Source organism: Mirounga angustirostris, unplaced genomic scaffold (assembly GCF_029215605.1).
Source record: "Mirounga angustirostris isolate CCGP_5_RB_7025 unplaced genomic scaffold, mMirAng1.0.hap1 SCAF_4, whole genome shotgun sequence".
NCBI classification, from domain to species: Eukaryota; Metazoa; Chordata; class Mammalia; order Carnivora; family Phocidae; genus Mirounga; species Mirounga angustirostris.
Genome location: NW_026991712.1, coordinates 216156 through 236059, shown reverse-complemented (window position 1 = coordinate 236059; position 19904 = coordinate 216156). Strand labels below are relative to the sequence as shown.

Below are 19904 nucleotides of genomic sequence, written 5' to 3'. Positions count from 1 at the left end.
ACTGGCACTTCCTTGGGTCACTGACGGAGGGCTTGCTTTCTCCCCTCCATTTGTCCTGTTGTGTATATCACAGGAGCACAGTGGCAAGAGTGGCCACAGTCAGCAAGGCTCGATGAGGAAGAAGCGGATGACGGCAGAAGAGGGCAGAAGTCGCACAAGAAAAGATGCAAGGTAGAAAGAAGCCTGTTTTCCCAGATGTAGGCAAGGTTGGAATGTGACTGGGAATTGGGGCAGGGCCTGGCTTTTCAGGCTCTCCTGGAGAGTGTGGATTCAGTCCCAGAGGCTGGGGAGCCTTGGGATGTTTTTGAGACAGAGGGAGGCATTGTCCACAGAGGGTTTCAGGGTTCAAATTCAGGCTGTCTAAGAATGTGGGGTGTGAAGGCCTCTTGGGAGGTACTCTGTGTGGCCCATCTCACCTGCCACCCAAGTGTAATATGGAGGCTTCTCTGTTACTCAGAGATTGTAAATCAGTTTCCTGATCACCCAAGCCTCATGCTCTGTTTCCTTCTCGTGGGACTTGAGAACAAAAATCTCACCCAGGTTGTGGCTAAGTGGGGTCCATGTCTGGCCAGGAGCATGGGAAGCCAGCAGGGAGTCCATCCAGAGACATGCTCACCAGCTCAGGCTGGCTCCTCAGCTTTGCAGACTCTGGCTCAACGCTGTGCTGAGGCACTCCCTATATTCCGGAAGTAGCCGCAGAAGAGCACAGAACTGGGGCACAAATGTGGGTCCTGCTGGAGCCTGTTGCTGCTAGGACCGCACCCCTCTTTGTACACAAGGTTCAAGGGAAGCTGGGGGAGCAGGGAGTCGGACCTTAGGAAGTGGGTCTTAGGGTTCAACTTTCAGTGGCTCTGAGCACTGACAGTGCTGTCTCCACCTCAACAACAAGGATCAAGTCACACATGTGGTCACTGCTCTTGACGGCCCAGCCACAGTGGCCCTGGGACAGAGCCTGGATGTCTGCACACGTCTGGCTCTTTGTCTTCTTTCCTCTGAGGTGTGGAATCTAAGCTGAACATAGGTTTCCTCAGACCTTCTCTAATGAGTGATCAGGTTTCCCCTTTACTAAATTAAAATTACATTCTCTTGTCCTCTTGGGCAATAAGTTTAGGGTTGAGGACGGTTTAGAATGACTCCAAACTATTCAGAAACAGTCTCTTGTTCTGTCCCCACAGACGACCAACTATACCCACTGTGAAAGTCTGGGGCTTCGGGGATGGGGATCAGACGGACGTGGGTTCACTTATGTAGTCAAGATCCTTTGTGTAACCCCTGTCTTCTCACCTGTAAATGGTGATATTAATACCTACCTGGTGCGGGCGCCTGGGTGGCTCAGTTGGTTAAGTGACTGCCTTCGGCTCAGGTCACGATCCTGGAGTCCCGGGATCGAGTCCCGCATCGGGCTCCCTGCTCGGCAGGGAGTCTGCTTCTCCCTCTGACCCTCCCCCCTCTCATGTGCTCTCTCTCATTCTCTCTCTCTCAAATAAATAAATAAATAAAATCTTTAAAAAAAAATACCTACCTGGTGCATGTGGGGCGCCTGGCACCACTTGGCACATTGCGGGTACTCAATGAATGGCTGGTGCTGTCACCGTCACGGGTGCACTTTACCAGGTTAGAGCCCAAAGGGCAACATTATCTTTGTGAGTGCTGAGTGCTGAGGAGGCAAGGTTCCTTAAGTCAGTGATGAGACCCAGGCTCTGACGTGTAGCTTCTGAGTCGTGCTGTGGGTTCCGTCTTCTACCACAACCACGCAGAAGTACGCACAGAGGCCTACTTTTCCTACCAGAAGTAAAGTTCTGTTTTCTCATTCTTCATGGACCCCAGTAGGCCTCAGCAACATTAGGGTCCTGGTGGCTTCCCTCCACGAGGGTCTCTATGGAAGCAGCCCCATGGCTCTAAGGCCATTGCCACCGAGGACCACCCCAACAGTCCTCAGACCCCCAGATGCCACTTTCTTCAACTGCTCAGACCTTAAGAAGCCACAGGGCTCCAGGGCCTCTTCTCACTCAACAGTCTTTTTGGGTGACCTGTGTGTTCCGGCGGCACCAGAGGCGTCAGTACGCACCCCCCACCCCAGTTATGCCGCAACCCAGACTCTCCTGCCCCCCGCAGGTCGCGGCTCGGAGCGGCGGATGAGCCCCCGGCGTTTCACACTGGGAGCTGGGTTCCTCGCCTGCCCCTCCTGAGGGCTCCTTCTCTCGGTACCTTCGTGGGCCGAGTCGCTCAAGTCAGACAATCTGAGGACTCGTTACCCGAGTCTTCCTCGGCCACCCGCTTCAGCAGCAACCACGGGGCTCTGTCCCTGCGACCTCCGCCGTCCTCCCACCTTTCCCGTCCCCTGCTTCCACCGCCTCCCGGGCCCTGGACGCCCGATCCGATCTCGTCACATGCTGGGGGGGCACCCCCAGCCCCCACACCGGCACCACCCACGGCAGCCACTCCCATCCCATCGGGACGAGCCCCTCACCTTCAGGAGCGCCGGCCGCCACGACGCTGGGGCAGGTGCAGTTATTTATGATCCGCGGGGAAGGGACGCGGCTGCTTTGTCCCTGCTGTATCTAGGACCGGGGCTGGCAAAGAAGGGCCTCTCCGCAACTCCTGAGTCAAGGATCGAAGCAAGAAAGTCAGGAGGCGCCACCTGGGACCCCCCCCCCCCGCCCCCCTCCGGCCACCCCCTCCGCCGTCCACCGCCGCCCCCCTCCGGCCACACCCCCCACTCCGTCCACCGCCGCCCCCCTCCGGCCACCACCACCCCCGCCCCCCTCCGGCCACCCCCCCCACCCCCGTCCACCGCCGCCCCCCTCCGGCCACCACCACCCCCGCCCCCCTCCGGCCACACCCCCCCAGCCCCGTCCACCGCCGCCCCCCTCCGGCCACCACCACCCCCGCCCCCCTCCGGCCACACCCCCCACCCCCGTCCACCGCCGCCCCCCTCCGGCCACACCCCCCACCCCCGTCCACCGCCGCCCCCCTCCGGCCACACCCCCCACCCCCGTCCACCGCCGCCCCCCTCCGGCCACACCCCCACCCCGTCCACCGCCGCCCCCCTCCGGCCACACCCCCAACCCCCGTCCACCGCCGCCCCCCTCCGGCCACACCCCCCACCCCGTCCACCGCCACCCCCCTCCGGCCACACCCCCCACCCCCGTCCACCGCCGCCCCCCTCCGGCCACCACCACCCCCGTCCCCCTCCGGCCACCCCCCACCCCGTCCACCGCCGCCCCCCTCCGGCCACCCCCCCCACCCCCGTCCACCGCCGCCCCCCTCCGGCCACACCCCCCACCCCCGTCCACCGCCGCCCCCCTCCGGCCACACCCCCCACCCCCGTCCACCGCCGCCCCCCTCCGGCCACACCCCCACCCCCGTCCACCGCCGCCCCCCTCCGGCCACACCCCCCACCCCCGTCCACCGCCGCCCCCCTCCGGCCACACCCCCCACCCCCGTCCACCGCCGCCCCCCTCCGGCCACCCCCCCAACCCCCGTCCACCGCCGCCCCCCTCCGGCCACCCCCCCCACCCCGTCCACCGCCGCCCCCCTCCGGCCACACCCCCCACCCCCGTCCACCGCCGCCCCCCTCCGGCCACCACCACCCCCGTCCCCCTCCGGCCACCCCCCACCCCGTCCACCGCCGCCCCCCTCCGGCCACCCCACCCCCGTCCCCCTCCGGCCACCCCCCCACCCCGTCCACCGCCGCCCCCCTCCGGCCACACCCCCACCCCCCCACCCCGTCCACCGCCGCCCCCCTCCGGCCACCACCACCCCCGTCCCCCTCCGGCCACACCCCCACCCCCCGTCCACCGCCGTCCCCCTCCCTGGAGATGGGCACCAACAGCTGCTTAAACATGACTCCTCAGTGCCCGCACAGTGGTGGTCATATTTGCATCTTTGTTCCTCTTCTTTCTTCCAGATTCCGTAATGGGGATTGAGAATGAACCATTACTGGGCGCCTGGGTGGCTCAGTTGGTTAGGCGACTGCCTTCGGCTCAGGTCATGATCCTGGAGTCCCGGGATCGAGTCCCGCGTCGGGCTCCCTGCTCGGCAGGGAGTCTGCTTCATCCTCTGACCCTCCCCCCTCTCATGTGTTCTCTCTCTCTCAAATAAATAAATAAATAAATAAAAAGAGAGAATGAACCATTACTTTTAAAGATTTCATACATAGCCGCCTGTGGAGTATTAGAAATACTCCTTCAGAATTTCCTGCCAAGACCTAAGGAAGATGAAGATGTATCAGACAACTGTCAGGAAAATGCCAAAGGGCTGCTTTGAGGAAATCCCTAACTTGGGAGAAAAGCTTTAGTGAAATGATCATGTCACAGGACAAACAATGTGTCAGAGTGACCAGGAATTTTATGACTTAGAAGAAAACTTCAGTGAGAAACATCCCAGAGAAGACAAAGCCCATAGATGTGATGAATGTGGCCAAAGCTTTAATACAATTCAGATCTTATTCTACACCAGCAAATTCATACTAGAAAAAAATCCCACAGGTGCCCTGAATGTGGGAAAGATTTTAGTCAAACTTTAAATTTTAGAGGTCAAAAAAAAAAAAAATTCACACTGGAGAAAAACCATATAAATGTAATAAATGTTTGAAAGCCTTTGTAGCTCATGCCTTACTTAACATCAGCTAATTCATAGTGAAGGGAACCTTTAGGGGTGTAATAAATATGGAAAAGCAGTCAGTCTTAACCCACAACTTAACACCAGAGAACTCACGCTGGAGAGAAGCCATTTAAGCATGAAGAATGTAGGAAACCCTGTGGTCATCTTCAGCATGGGAAAATTCATTCAGTAGAAGAATCTTATGGTTGTAAAGAATGTGGGAAAGCCTTCAGTCAGAAATCACAACTTATTCCATATCAAAGAATCATACTGGAGAGAAACCCTGTGAATGCAATGAATATGGAAATGCTTTCAATCAGAGATCGCTCTTTAGTAGACATCAGAGAATTCATGCCGGAGAGAGGCCTCACTCATGCAGAGTGTGGGGAAACCTTCACTCAAAATTTACATCTTGCTCGGGGCGCCTGGGTGGCTCAGTCGTTAGGCGTCTGCCTTCGGCTCAGGTCATGATCCCAGAGTCCTGTGATCGAGCCCCGCGTTGGGCTCCCTGCTCAGCGGAGAGCCTGGTTCTCCCTCTCCCACTCCCCCTGCTTGTGTTCCCTCTCTCGCTGTGTCTCTCTCCGTCAAATAAATAAATAAAATCTTAAAAAAAAAATTTACATCTTGCTCTACATTATTGACCTCACACTGGAGTGAAATCCTGCAAGGTAATGAATGTGGGAAATCCTTTAGTTGGGGCTCACATCTTATTCAACATCAGTGACTTAACACTGGAGAGAAGCCCAGTAAATGCAGTACGTGTGGGAAAGCCTTCATTCAAAACACACTGCATATTCAGCAACAAAGACAGGGGCAGACCCTATGTGTGTGGTGTGTGGAAAACCTTCAGCCAGAGCCCCCAACTTACACCACACTGGAGGGTTCACCCTGGAGAGGAACAGCGCAAATGTAATGAATGTAGAAAACCTTTATTCAGAGTTCATATCTTACTCTACATAAAATAAAATTCACCCTGATGTAAAAAGTTGTTGATGCATTACATGTGAATACCACTCATGTTTCAAACTTTATTAAATGTCACATTTATTCTAGACAGGAGCTGCACATACACAACAGATATGGGAAAGCCTATAGTTGGGAACCCCATGTTTTCTTATAGCTACACTTCATACTGGAGAGAAACCAAGACAATGTCACCATCAGATGTTGCATGCTTAAGAGATTATCGTTAATTTTGGAAATGCAGATAAGACTTCACCTGAAGCTCTCAGCCATTCCATGTCAGTCTTTACCTCACTGCAAAAATACTCAGAGTGTTGGAAAGATCTCAGGAAAATCTTGTTTTTACACTTAGAGGATTCAAAGTAGTTTGTATAAACCTTGTCTTATTGACAATTAACAGAGATTCAAGTTAAGCAGGTCTGGGACATCCTCCTGGAGACATAACATGGAAATTGATACAATGTGAACATTTTCTTTAAGGTTTATTTATTTATTTTAGAAAGAGAGCAAGAACACAAGCAGGAGAGGCGGGGGGGAGGGAGAGAGAATCTCAAGAAGAAACTGTGCTGAGTGTGGTGCCTAATGCGGGGCTCCATCCCAGGACCCTGAGATCATGACCTGAGCTGAAACCAAAAGTCAGACGCTCAACTGACTGAGCCACCCAGGCGCCCCGCAACGTGAGCATTCTAACGTATGACCTAAACACTGGTTGGTTGCTCCCAATAGCAAGCCAGGAGGGGTGGAAGTGGCAGCTCTATACCCCACAGAGGTAATTGGCAGGCCATCAGAAGGATGCCCTAGGCAATATGAGGAACTCTAGCCCAGGGAAATGTGGGCTCAGCATTCCAGGGAAGCCCAAGAGAAAAGGGGCCCTGAGTGTTGTCAAAAGAGTTGTCAGCATCAGGTGTATATAAGGCATTAACTGAGGAAGTCAGTTGAGAAGAACGAAACAGCTTCCATCCAAGTGGATGGGGTAAAGATGATAGGAAAACTTAGGTTCCTATGTTAGTTAAGGTGCTCCAGGAAGCAGGTGCCGAGATGAGAATAAACATGCAAGGATATTCCTAGGAGAAATATCTGTGTAAGAGAAAACAGGGAGGGAATCAGGACAATGCAAATTTTACCCAGAGTGAAAAAGAGAAGTTTGGGTGAAAGCATTCCAGGCTGCCAAGCAGTCTAAAGAAGGGTCAGCAAAGTTGTCAGGGAGTCCTTGAACCAAAGCCAGCTGTCAAAGGAGTCCCAGTCACCCCCAGACAGTGCCTACTGTTCCTGCGGCACTCAGTTGTCGGCAGGGAGTAGCCTGCAGGAATCATTGCCTCAGCACTGACACGGCACACTGAGCAATGAATTTTACGACCTTAGTTCCGTTTCCTACAGTGGGAGGTCTGCAAGGTGCCTTCTCATGACCATCACTGTCCACCCCTTGTACTCTGTAGTCGTTGCTATCAGTTCAGAGATCCATGCTCTCCAATGGTCTTTCTTCCTGAGATGAAACTCAGGTCAGTGGGATGAACAGACTCCCAGCACTGAAGTTGATCTCCCGGCAAAAAGCTCTCACTCTCCACGGGGCGCCTGGGTGGCTCAGTTGGTTAAGCAACTGCCTTCGGCTCAGGTCATGATCCTGGAGTCCCAGGATCGAGTCCCGCATCGGGCTCCCTGCTCAGCAGGGAGTCTGCTTCTCCCTCTCCCGCTGCCCCCTCTTGTGCTCTGTCTCTAAAATAAATAAATAAAATCTTTAAAAAAAAAAAAAAAAGCTCTCACTCTCCTCTCCATTATCCACTATAAAGTGCCCCCACCCTCTCTTGTCAACATGGTAGGTCTTGGCTCACCTGGTGATGTGATGCAAACCTTCATTCAGAAGGGTCTGAGCCCCTTACACTTGCACCCTTCTTAGCTGAGCTGCCATTGTGTTTGTTTACAATTCTTGTGGGGTGGAGGGAACCAGGAGATGCCCCCAAAAACAATCTGGGTCTAGACCCCGGGATCATGACCCGAGCCGAAGGCAGATGCTTAACCATCTGAGCCACCCAGGTGCCCGCACTTACACCCTTTTTAGCTGAGCTGCCATTGTGTTTGTTTACAATTCTTGTGGGATAGGGGGAACCAGGAGATGCCCCCAAAAACAATCTGGGTCTGGACGCATTCCTCCCTGCCTCCTTTGTATAACTGTAGCCCAGCCCCCTGGCGATCAGGATCCAATTACTCCTGCCAGTCAAAATTGCCCTGGCAGCAGTGATGGCTTGTTCAGCGGGACCCTTGCTGCATCCTCTTGGAGACCAGGGCATCCAATTCTGCAAAATCCATAACTGTGGGCTTCCGAAGTACAAAGCCCCAGTGGAAAATGGGGAGTTATGGTGAGTAGGACCACTCCTGCTTCAGCGCTTAGATTCCCAGACCCATGTGATCTTTACGTTGGAAGCACAAAGTATGATTTAATGCACGTGTCCCAAAGGATGGTGATTTCTCCAAACTTAGGCTTCACCTGACCTATTAGAAGGCCAGTCCAGTATTCTGTGAGGCCAGCTGCCTCTGGGTGATATGCTACAGGATACAACCACTGGGTCTCACACTTCCTTCACTGTGAAGTGGGTCCCCTATTTGGTTACCACACTAGGTGAGATTCCATGCCTGTGGATGAAGCAATCTGCAAGCCCCAGGTGGTACTGGCTGAGGTTGGGCAGGTAAGGAAAACTCATGCCTGGAATCGGTCTCCATCTCTTCCAGGATGGAAGCGGCCTGCCTGATGTAGTCAGGTTGTTTCCCACACGTTGGACAGAGGGGGCAGCTGCTAGACAGGCCCTGTCACAGGGGGAGGGCCCATTTCTGTTACCACAGTCACTTTCAGGTACCCACTTTATTGGCTCCAGAGTGGCTGGCTAATGTCCGGAGTTCTCTTGACTTCTTAGTTGTTTGGTGCCTCTTGTGTGGTGGATGCTTTCTGGTTCCGCTATAATACCCAAATCTGCACACCCCATGCCCACTCCCATGTCCTCTACCCCAGACCTCTTTGTTCCCAAGCCCTCTTTTCCTTCTAGGCCCCCGACCAGACAGCCAAGACCTGGCACTGCCCGGGAATCTGTATATTCTCACCACAAGCCACCTGGGTTTCGACACGGGCTGGATGAGCAGGTACATGGCACGCAGCCCCGCCCGTTGGTGACCTCCCCCCCTACTGGCTTTCAAGGCCACCCTGTGTGTGGCTGTAGCACACCTCCCCCTGCCCATTTTGACATGTGCCCACGTACTGAGCTGAGCCAGTTAGAAACCAAGTCCATTCGCTTCCTTCCTCCTTTAGCTGCTCACGCAGAAACCCCGATATGGTCATAGCTGCGAGCTGGGGGCGAGAGACATGGGAGCCTGGGCTACCTACCCACTCAGCTTACCTGTGTCCCCTGGCCCTATTTGGGCATCAGCCTGGATGTATCATTTCCACTTTACAATGGATTGCTGCTGGGCCTCCCTAACTTTATGCCTTTGTAGGCCTTACAGACCTCACCTCATAATGGGAAGGATATATGGACACATAGCCACTTGATGTCCCATAATCAGCGTTTTTTCTCCCCTACCAGGGTCCAGGAATATGCCAAGACCCGTTTCTCACATGGCATATAATTCTCTTCAGCAGATGGCACAGCCATGCTCCAAAATCTCAGGACTCTGTCATTCTGTCATTCTCCCCATATTTTCCAAATGCCTGCATCATTGCACTTCTCATGGCATTTCCTCCCACTGGGTAATTTGGCAAGGTCACCACAGGTGACATGCTTAGCAAATGAGTCACCATTTTGTGTCAGGGACCACCTATTAACCAGGACAGTGTCCTCCTCACCAGCCAGACAGTGGGCAAAGCAGTCCCAAATGTCTTCCTGATCACCCATGTATGGTTCATTTGTGTTAGTCTGGGTCCTCCAAGACGCAGACACCAAGACAGGATTAAATATTACAAAAGAGCTGTATGAGAGAAAATAGGGAGTCAGGGAAGTTGGGGAGAGCTATCAGACCACAATTCAAGTCTGATCAGAGAGAGAAGTTTGGGTGGAATCATCCCAGGCCTGTGCCATCCAAGCAAACTTATTTTTTTTTTTTTTAAAGATTTTACTTAGTCATTTGACGAGAGAGACACAGCGAGACAGGGAACCCAAGCAGGGGGAGTGGGAGAGGGAGAAGCAGGCTTCCCGCGGAGCAGGGAGCCCGATGCGGGGCTCGATCCCAGGACCCTGGGATCATGACCTGAGCCGAAGGCAGACGCTTAACGACTGAGCCACCCAGGCGCCCCCCCCAGGCAAACTTATTGAGACCAAGTCTGCCACCTTGGGATTCTGTGTATTCCAGGAATGGATCTGCCTTAGTGTCCCTGCCACGCTCAGTAGCTGGTGGGGACCAGCCCTGGGAGGTGTGGCCTCAGCACAAACATGTTAATAAGTTTCAGAGCTCAACCACGGAACCCTTAATTAATGACGTCCCTGTAGTTGCAGGTGTGTTACGAACATTCTCCTGGCCACCACGGTTGCCAAGCAAGATATCTGTTGCCTATTTGTGAGGAAAGGAAGAGCTCAGGGGTTCAGGAAGTTGCTAATGAAAATGTTTGCTAATGAAATTCTTGCTTCCCTTTTTCCTTCAGTCTGAAAGATACAAGTCAGGGGCAGTAATTGGGGGTCTGTGCACGGACATGTTTGGGAAGTACATGAAGGCCACATAAGAATGGCATTTCAGAGCAGGGCAGAGGGCAGCCTTGCAGTGTAGGTAATGATGGCCATGCCAGCCCCATGCAAACAAAGGGCATACTGGGGAAGTAGAGGCAGCTCCACAAGTGAAGGACTCAGTCCGACATCAGAGTCTGATTGCCAAGATCAGGTTGTTCTGAATAACTGGCTATAAGTCAAAGGCTCCACGACCCATCCTCAGCTTTGATGATTTGCTAGAGTGGCTCACAGAACTCAAGAAAACACTTTGCTGGGGCGCCTGGGTGGCTCAGGTGCCCAGTGGAGCAGGTGCACAGTGGAGTCTTTTTTTACGAGGGCACCTCGTTAAGCGTCTGCCTTCGGCTCAGGTCATGATCTCAGGGTCCTGGGATCGAGCTCCCTGCTCAGCAGGAAGCGTGCTTCTCCCTCTCCCACTCCCCCTGCTTGTGTTTCTCTCTCGCTGTGTCTCTCTCTGTCAAATAAATAAATAAAATCTTTTTAAAAATACTTAAAAAAAAAAAAAAGGAAAACACTTTGCTTACTAGATTACCCATTTATTCTAAGGAGTATAATCAGGAACAGCTAGATGGAAGAGATGCACAGGATGAGGAATGAGGATGGGGTCCTCTATGCCCTCTGAAGGTGTGATACTCTCCCCACCTCTCCAAGTACTCACCAACCCCGAAGTTCACTGAACCCCATATTTTGGGAATTTTTATGGAGGCTTCATCACATGGGCATGATCGATAATTATCTTATTTTCTAGTTCCTCTCCCCTCTCTGGAGGACAAGGGAGTAGGACTGAACATTCCAAGCTTCTACTCAGACCATTCAAGGGCACACTGAGAGTCACCTCACTAGAAAAAAAGACTCCACTGGGCACCTGGTGACTCAGTTAGTTGAACGTCCGACTCCTGGTTTTAGTTCAGGTCATGATCTCATCTCAGGCCGTGAGATTGAGCCCCAGGTTGGACTCCACACCCAGCCAGGATTCTGCTTGAGGATTCTCTCCCTCTACACCTCGCCCCACTTGTGTGCATGCTCTCTCTCTCAAATAAATAAATCTTTTAAAAAAGACACTCCTATCACCCAGGGAATTCCAAGGGTTTTAAGGGTCACTCCTTAAACTCCTATCACTTTGGACACCATCACTCAGACACTCCTATCACTTTGGAAATTACAAGGCATTCAGAAGCTTGGTGCTGAAGTGGAGTCAAAGACTAAATATTAGCAGGAACTCAGGTCAGAGACATATGTATGTGTTTCTTACTATTTCACATTGGGAAGACTGTGGACGTCTACATGCAAAAGAATGAAATTGGACCCTTATCTTACACCATATGCAAAAATCAACTCAAAATGGATTAAATATTTAAACATAAGACCCAAAACCATAAAACTCCTAGAAGAAAACATAGGGGAAAAGCTCCTTGACATTGATGAATTTTTGTATATGACACCAAAAGCATAAGCAAGGGAAGCAAAAGTAAACAAGTGGGACTACATCAAACTAAAAAGCTTCTGCACAGCAAAGGAAACCATCAACAAGTGACAAGGCAACCTGTGGAATGGGGGAGGGAATATTTGCAAACCACATACCTGATAAGGGGTTCAGATTTAAAATATGTGAGGGACTCATACAGCTCAACAGCAAACAAAGCAAACAAAACAAAAAAACCCCAAATAACTAGATTAAAAAATGGGCCAAGGGCCTGAAAAGGCATTTTTCCAAAGATGATATATAGATGACCAACAGGCACATGAAATGGTGTTCAACATCACTAATCAGGGAAATGCAAATCAAAACCTCAGAGTTATTAGGGTGGCTATTACTAAACAAACAAACAAACAAACAAAACCCCCCCAAAAACAAAAAAACACCCCAAAACCAACCAACCAACCAACCAACAAAAAACCCAGCGTATCTGGGTACCTCAGTTGGTTAAGCTTCTGACTCTTGGTTTCGGCTCAGGTCATGATCTTGTTTTGTGTGCTGTTGAGCTGTATGAGATCTCATGATCTCAGGGTCATGAGATTGAGCTCTGTGTCAGGGTCTGCACTTGACGCAGAGTGGGCTTGTCCCTGTCCCTCTGCTCCACCCCCGCCCCGCCCTGCTTGTGCTCTCTCTCTCTCTCTCTCTCAAATAAATAAATAAATAAATAAAATCTAAAAAAAAAAAAAAACCAAACAATTGTTGGCAAGGGTGTGGAGAAAAGAGAACCTTGTGCATTGTTGGCGGGAATGTAACTACAGCTGTTATGGAAAACAGTATGAAGATTCCCCCCAAAATTAAAAATCCCACTTTTGGGTATTTATCCAAAGGAATTGAAAGCAAGATCTCCAAGAAATATCTGCACTCCCATGTCCATTGCAGCATTGTTCACAATAGCCAAGATATGAAAGCAAACTGTGTGTCAACCAAGTGGATAAAGAAAATGTAACATATATTCACATATATATATACAAAGTATATGTGCTATATAGTTGTTTATATATAGTATATATATATTTATATATATACACATATACACACAATGGAATTTTATTCAGCTTCAAAAAAGAAGGAAATCTTGCCACGTGTTACAACATGAATGAACCTAGAGGACATTATGCTAAGTGAAATAAACCAGACACAGAAAGACAAATTCTGTATCATCTCCCTTATATGTGGAATCTAAAATAGCTAAACTCAGAAACAGAGATTAGAACTATGGTTGCAGGGGCGCCTGGGTGGCTCAGTCGGTTAAGCGACTGCCTTCGGCTCAGGTCACGATCCTGGAGTCCCGGGATCGAGTCCCGCATCGGGCTCCCTGCTCGGCAGGGAGTCTGCTTCTCCCTCTGACCCTCCTCCCTCTCATGCTCTCTGTCTCTCATTCTCTCTCTCTCAAATAAATAAATAAAATCTTAAAAAAAAAAAAAAAGAACTATGGTTGCCAGGGACTGGGGGAGGGAGAAATGGGGACATTATGGTAAAAGGGTACAAAGTTGCAGTTATGCAAGGTAAATAATTTCTAGAGATCCGCTATACAGTGTAGTGCCGATAGTCAACAATACTGTATCGTATACTTAAAATTTGCTAAGAGAGTAGAGCTTATGTCAAGTGTTCTGGCTGCACATGCACAAGAAGAATAATAAAGGGGGTGGGAGGAAACTTTAGGTTTCATGGGTGAATCCTTATCCCCAAACTCATCAAGTTGTATACGTTAAATATATACATCTTTTTACGTGTCAATCGTACCTCAATAAAATGGTTAAAGTAATAGTAACAATTGCCAATCCACTCAGTAAAAAATAGGTAAAATATTTTACCAATACCTTTACAAAGATTCATGAATGTCCAACGAGCACATGAGATAGTGTGTGTCACTCGTCATTAGGGAAACGGAAATGAAAAGCATCACCATGCACCCACCAGAATGGGTGTTTAAAAGCCTGGCAGGTCCAAATACTGGCAAGGAGATGGAGCACCTGGGACTCCTTGAAACTTCTGATGAGAATGCAAAGTGATACAACCACTCCAAAAAATCAGAATCAAAAGCATGCACTTTCTCATAAAATGAAACACACGCCTGTTCTGACTCAGCAATTTCATTCCTAACCCAAGAGAAATGAAAATATGTGCACAAAAAAACTTGTAACCCGAAAACTCACAGCAGATCTACTTAGGACGGGCAAACCCTGGAAAGACCGCTGTTGTCCCGCCAAGAAACAAACCGCGGTCCACTCAATCCACGGAACTATGAAACGGAACAGATTCTTGCTAGCAGACATAGAAAATAAAACTACTCCTCAGGTTACCAGCAAAAACAGGTTTGTCTGGGAACAGCAGAGACCCGCACTTCAGGAAAACAAACCTAGAGCAAAAGAGGCGCTGTCGTCAACGCGAAGTCCGTCGGACTAAACCGGGAGCCGGAAGTATAGCGGCTCCTCATTGGCTGGGCTGCCGGGAGGAGGAAATCTTCTTCCGGGGCAGTAAAGTACTACGCATGGGCCCCGAGGAGCGGTGGGGTGTCAGCGCGCCCCCTGCTGGCCGCTTGGCTCCATGCTAAATGAGCTTTCCTTTTATGAATTTTCACACCAAGCGAACCCATTTTGCCAAAAACTAACTGGCTGTTTCACTTTTTTTTTTATTTTTAAAATTTTTTTAATTTTTTTTTAAGATTTTTATTTATTTATTCATGAGAGACAGAGAGAGAGAGAGGTAGAGGGAGAAGCAGGCTCCCAAGGAGCAGGGAGCCTGATGCGGGACTCGATCCCAGGACCCCGGGATCATGACCTGAGCCGAAGGCAGATGCTTAACCCACTGAGCCACCCAGGCGCCCTGGCTGTTTCACTTTTAAGGTCGATATGAGTAATATAAGTAGTTTGTTTTTTTTTTACGATTTTTTTATTTATTTATTTGAGAGAGAGAGAATGAGAGGGAGCGAGTACATGAGAGGGGGGAGTGTCAGAGGGATAAGCAGACGCCCTGCCGAGCAGGGAGCCCGATGCGGGACTCGATCCAGGGACTCCAGGATCATGACCTGAGCCGAAGGCAGTCGCTTAACCAACTGAGCCACCCAGGCGCCCTAGTAGTTCTAATTTTTTAAGATAGCGCAGGACCCTTTTCTCCTCCATTGCCGCCAGCCGTTCGGAAGGCTTTCACCTTGCCCACGTCCTCTCCATCGCTGTTCTCCGCTTGTCTGGGCGGCTGCAACGAAGCACCGCGGACTGGTGGCTAACAAACAACAGAGGCTGCTGTCTCACAGTCCTGGAGGCGGGGGTCTGAGATCAGGCGCCCGCACGGTCGGGTTCGGCTGAGGCCCCCCTTCCAGGTTGTAGGCTGTACCCTCACGTAGTGGAAGGAGCGAGCTGGCCCTGTGGCCTCTTCCTAAAGGGCACTAATCCTGTTTACGGGGCCCTACCCTCATGACTTAATTCCCTCCCGAAGGCCCCATTTCCAAATACCATCACATTGGGATCGGGGTTTCAGCATATGAATTTGGGGGACACAAACACTCAGCCCTTGCCTAGTCTTTTGCTTGTCACCCTTCTAATAGCATGCAAGGGCACCTCCCTGTGGCCTTTCCCTAATGGCCAACAACAGCCAACATCTCTGCCCACGTTCGTTAGCCATTTTATATCCTCCTTGGAGAAATATCTATTCAAATCTTCTGCTCATTTTAATTGGGCTGTTTGCCTCCCTTTCACCGACTTTTAAAAATAACAGCTTTATTGAGGTATAATTCACATACCATACAATTCACCCATTTAAATGTACAATTGAGACGTTAAGCACATTCACACTGTTGTGCAGCCGTCGTCACCCACAGCCACGCGGGGGATGCAGGCTGGACTTCCCTCAGGTGGGGGCTGCCCAGGCCCCGGGGGTCTGTGCCACCGGCCTTCTTCCTGGACCCTCCTGGTCCGGCCTGGTGGATGAGGGTCCCGCCCCAGAGACCCCCCAGCGGAGACCGGGACCCGCCCGTCCGTGAAGGGCCTTTGACATCCTCGCAGAACGACGGCTGCAGGTGCATCCCGCAGGCTCTGACCCCCTTCAGCCCCTTCAGGACAAACGCCTTGCTCTGAGGACCGGATCACAGAGCGCCGGGTCCTCCCGGCGTCCTAGAGCTGCCAGGAAGGGTCTCTGCGTCGCTTCCGGGCATCTGGCCCCGCTTCCGGTGTGGCCGCGCCGCGGAGCTTCGCGGGGCCGCGTAGCCCCAGGCCGCGCTCTGCAGGTGCGGGGGCATCTCGGACTCTGGGGCACGGGGGTGGGGTCCCTCTTTCCGGGCGGAGGCAGCGGACCGCGATGTGGCTCCTTGGCCGCTCCATTCGAGAAGCTCTGGAGGCCGGTCCGCGGCTGCGTGGGGCGGGGCCCGGCGGCGGGTCCGCGGCTCGTGGGCGGCCGCTCGGCCGTGCGGCAGGTGGCCAGGGCTTCCCCGGCGAGCACGGGCCACGACTCCAGCCGGGCCGGTCTCCGGAGGCTGCTTCCTCGGGGCCGGTGGCCCGGAGAGCGTCAGCGGGGGGCAGCACGCCGTCCTCCCGGGAGCAGGGTCTGAGCGTCGCGCGGCCGGGGCAGTGGAAGGCAGTTCCTGATGGGGGCCAGGCGCCAGGCAGTTGGGGAACACCCGCGTTTGGGCAGTGGGTGGTCGTTGACGGGCGGGGCGAGGGGGGCCCTGCCTTCCCGGGAGAATGCGATACGATGCAGCCAGTGGAGGACCCCCTGTGCCCCCGGGCTGCCCCGCGCTTCGCCGCGCCCCATTTCGCTGTGCGGTGAGGACCCTTCTGTGCTCCGCCGAGCTCTGTCCTGTGCGTGTGGCTTGGTCACCTGGGATGTGCCGTGACGTTACACCGTCAGGTACTGACCCCGAGCTTTTCTCCAGGTGCCACGGTACCTCTTGTCACGTGCCCCTCCCGCCTGCCTGTCTGGTTTCTCCTGTGCTGTGGAAACGGTGGGGACTTTCGATGGACAGGCCTGGGCTCTAGTCCTTGGGCAGTCGTGCTGGAGCCTCGGTTTCCTTGTCGGCTCCCGCGGAGCCGTCGTGCGATTCACGGTTGACGGAGCTTAGTGTGGTCACGGCTGGCAGCAGCAGTGGCTGTTAATCCCTGTGTTCTCCGGACTTCTCTTCTCTTCACTCTTTTCTCCATTATGTATTTGGAGAACTTACGTGTCCTCTCCTGTCTTCTGGTTCTCTTCTCCTGCCCACCCTGCCTCCCTTCCCTGCCAGCTCGTCTCTTGCCGGGATTAAAGTGGGCCCATCTGCCACCTGCTCTCAGGGCACCTCCCATCACATTGGCTGTCGTAGGTGGTTCATGCTGTCAGCATCTTGAAGTCCTCATTTTCTGGCCCAGAGCACACGGGAGTCACTGGACTTCTCTTCTCCCCGCCCCTGGCAGTTGCAGCTGAGACCTTTCTTCTGGGCTGCTTGATCGAAAAGGAGGAAGCAGCAATGTCTGGCTTGGGGACTGCAGCTCCATACCTGCATTACCCTGGTGATAGCCACAGTGGCCGGGTGAGTTTCCTGGGGGCCCAGCTCCCCCCAGAAGTGGCAGCAATGCCCCGGCTCCTGGGAGACCTGGACAGGGGCACGTTCAGAAAGTTGCTGAAGCTGGTGGTCAGCAGTCTACAGGGAGAGGACTGCCGGGAGGCTGTGCAGCGCCTCAGGGCTGGAGCAGACCTGTCGGAGGAACGGCTGGGTGTCCTCCTTGCCGGCACAAACACACTGCTCCAGCAGGCCATCCGGCTGCCCCCAGCCAGCCTGAAGCCTGACGCCTTCAAGGACCAGCTCCAGGAGCTCTGCATCCCCCAAGACCTGGTCACAGACTTGGCCAGTGTGGTGTTTGGGAGCCAGCGGCTTCTCCTCAACTCTGTGGCCGGGCAGCAGGGGGCCTGGCTGCCCCATGTTGCCGGCTTGTGGTGGAGGGTGGACGTGGCAATCTCCACCAGTGCCCTGGCCCGCTCCCTGCAGCCAAGTGTCCTGATGCAGCTGAAGCTTTCAGATGGGTCGGCATTCCGCTTTGAGATCCCCACAGCCAAGTTCCAGGAGCTGCGGTACAGTGTGGCCCTGGTCCTCAAGGAGATGGCCGACCTGGAGAAGAGGTGTGAGCTCAAACTGCAGGACTGACCGTGCTTGCAACCCCATTGCAGTCACCTGGGGAGAGTTGGCTCCGACAGGTGTCCGCAAACAAAGCCTGCCCTTCCAGGAGGCATTCCTGAGATGTTTGAATGTAATCATGTCCTTATCTGTTTAGTTGAGAAAGCTGATCTTCCCTTTTTATTGGAAATAAAGCAACTATAAAAAAAAGCGTCCTCCTGGGTGGGCATCAGACTGCACACCCTCCCCTGGCTATTGGTTTTATTACTGGGTGAGGGCACCTGCTGCTGTGGGGGGGCCATGTGTGGTTCTGGTTTGGTTGCCATCGGGTGTCCAGGTCAAGGCCTTTTTGTGGACACTGTGTGGTCACTTGGCCTGGCCTCATGTAGCATCTGCTTATTAGCTTTTGTGAACCCTTTGTTTTAGTGTGGACATCTCATTTTCCTGTCTTATATCTTTGACCTCATGGAGCCAACATTCTAGTGGTGAGGGGGAGACATTACAAAATGCATAATACAAAATGACTGGCAAAGCTTTTCAGAGGAGGGTAAGTGGTGCAGAAACAGAGCAGGGGTTGGCCCCTGGGTGGCTTGGTCTCTTAAGCATCTGACTCTTGATTTCGGCTCATGTCATGATCTCAGGGTCCTGGGATCAAGAGTCCCTGCTCAGCAAGGAGTCTGCTTGAGATTCTCTCCCTGTGTCCCTCCTCCCACTCACGCTCTCTTTCTCTCTAAAATAAATATTTACAAAAGGAAAAAGGAAGAGGGGCACCTGGGTGGCTCAGTCGGTTAAATGTCTACCTTGGGCTTAGGTTATGATCTCCAGGTCCTGGGATGGAGCCCTGTGTCCAGCTCCCCGCTCAGTGCCCCTAGCCCCCACTCCTGTTTGTCTTTATCTCAAATAAATAAATAAAATCTTAAAGTAAAAAAAGAAAGAAAGAAAAGAAATAGAGCAGGGTCCCAGGACGGGAGGCAGGATTACGGAAGAGCTGGGCTGTCATCCTAAATTGGGTCATGGGGTGGGGACACGGCATATGAGCAAAGACTTGAAGGAGGTAAGGGAGCAGAGCAGTCTGAGGGGTGGGGGCAGCAGCTCCTGGTGCACAGCCCGAGCAGCTGTGGCTGGGTGAGGGGTGAGTAGAGGGTGTGGAGGGCACGCCCGGGGGCTCTGTAACAACTTCGGCTCTACTCTGAGCAGAGCAGTGTGATCTGACAGTTGCTCTAGTCCTGGGCTCTAGTCCTTGGATCTCCCTGGCTGCTGTGTTGTGAGCACAGTAGAGCACAAGGGCAGGGGTTGGGAGCCCTGTGGTGGAGAGGCTGTTGCCAGGGTTGAGGTGGAGTCGGGGACAGGGGGACAGGGGGACAGGGGCCTCTCCTGGGATCCCCTGAGTGGGTGTCTCAGGCAGCTCGGGCTGCCATAACAAAATACTCTAGATTGAGTGGCTTTAACAACAGAATTCTATTTCCTCACGGTTCTGGAGGCTGGCAGTGCGAGATCAGAGTCCCAGCAGAGTCAGGTCCCGGTCAGAGGCCTGCAGACTGCCTTTCCTCAGGCCACGTGCATGTGTGAGAGAAGAGAGCTCTCTCTTCGTCTCATTAAGGACACCGGTCCTGTTGTTGGGTCGGAGCCCCACCCCATTTAACCTTAATCACCTCCCTGAAGGCCCCATCTCCATAAACGGTCACACGGGGGGTTAGGGCTTTAACATGAACTTGGCGGGGGACACAATTCAGTACTTGGCAGTGAGAGTGCAGGGTGGAGGAGAGCGGGATCTCTGCTGGGTGCCTCCAGGGTGGGAGTGTTCAGGCCCGTGGCCAGTGTTGCACTTCCCAGCATAACCGGCCCCCAGGTAGGGGACGTGGGTCCTGCTTTTTGCAGAGACGTTTGCTGTCAGTCTGTGTTCCCCTGGCGGTGTCCCCACCTCCATGGTCTCTCCGCTAAGCAACCAGCTCACAAGTCTTGTAGGATAAATAGGCCTGAGCAGCCTGCAGGAACTTCCCCTGAAAAACAGCTCATGAGCCCTGCCCTTTCCCAGAACCCCCTTCCTGCCCCCCTGCTCTGTGCCAGGGCCCCATTGGGG

At 52.9% G+C, this 19904-nt stretch overlaps 1 protein-coding gene and 1 long non-coding RNA gene across 5 annotated transcripts; one reads left to right on the top strand and one right to left on the bottom strand.

Moving 5' to 3' along the window:
- Positions 1–4410: 4410 nt before the first annotated feature.
- Positions 4411–14142, bottom strand: LOC135364048 (uncharacterized). Its single transcript, XR_010410462.1, has 2 exons — positions 14105–14142; positions 4411–4888 (listed from the first exon to the last, which is right to left on the bottom strand). It is a non-coding gene; the product is annotated as an uncharacterized LOC135364048 (long non-coding RNA).
- Positions 14143–15872: 1730 nt separating this feature from the next.
- On the top strand, positions 15873–17873 carry COMMD5 (COMM domain containing 5). 4 transcript variants are annotated; one of them, XM_045895634.3, is made up of 2 exons: positions 15873–15967; positions 17127–17873. In XM_045895634.3, the coding sequence occupies exon 2, from the start codon at positions 17180–17182 to the stop codon at positions 17852–17854; it is 675 nt and encodes a 224-aa protein (XP_045751590.1). In that variant the 5' UTR covers positions 15873–15967; positions 17127–17179; the 3' UTR covers positions 17855–17873. The 4 variants fall into 4 exon arrangements, with proteins under 4 accessions (XP_045751590.1, XP_045751589.1, XP_054368364.1 ...); XM_045895633.3 differs by having other exon boundaries at positions 15874–15967; positions 16958–17873; XM_054512389.2 differs by having other exon boundaries at positions 15891–15967; positions 16613–17873.
- The last annotated feature ends 2031 nt before the right edge of the window (positions 17874–19904 follow it).

What these genes read in the sequence shown, in the direction of transcription:
- COMMD5 (XM_064587633.1), top strand. Translation starts at nt 16,422, where the DNA reads ATGCGATACGATGCAGCCAGTGGAGGACCCCCTGTGCCCCCGGGCTGC. An exon ending in CCGTGACGTTACACCGTCAG is followed by an intron (nt 16,588 to 17,126) that starts GTACTGACCCCG and finishes CGCCCCTGGCAG; the next exon opens with TTGCAGCTGAGACCTTTCTT.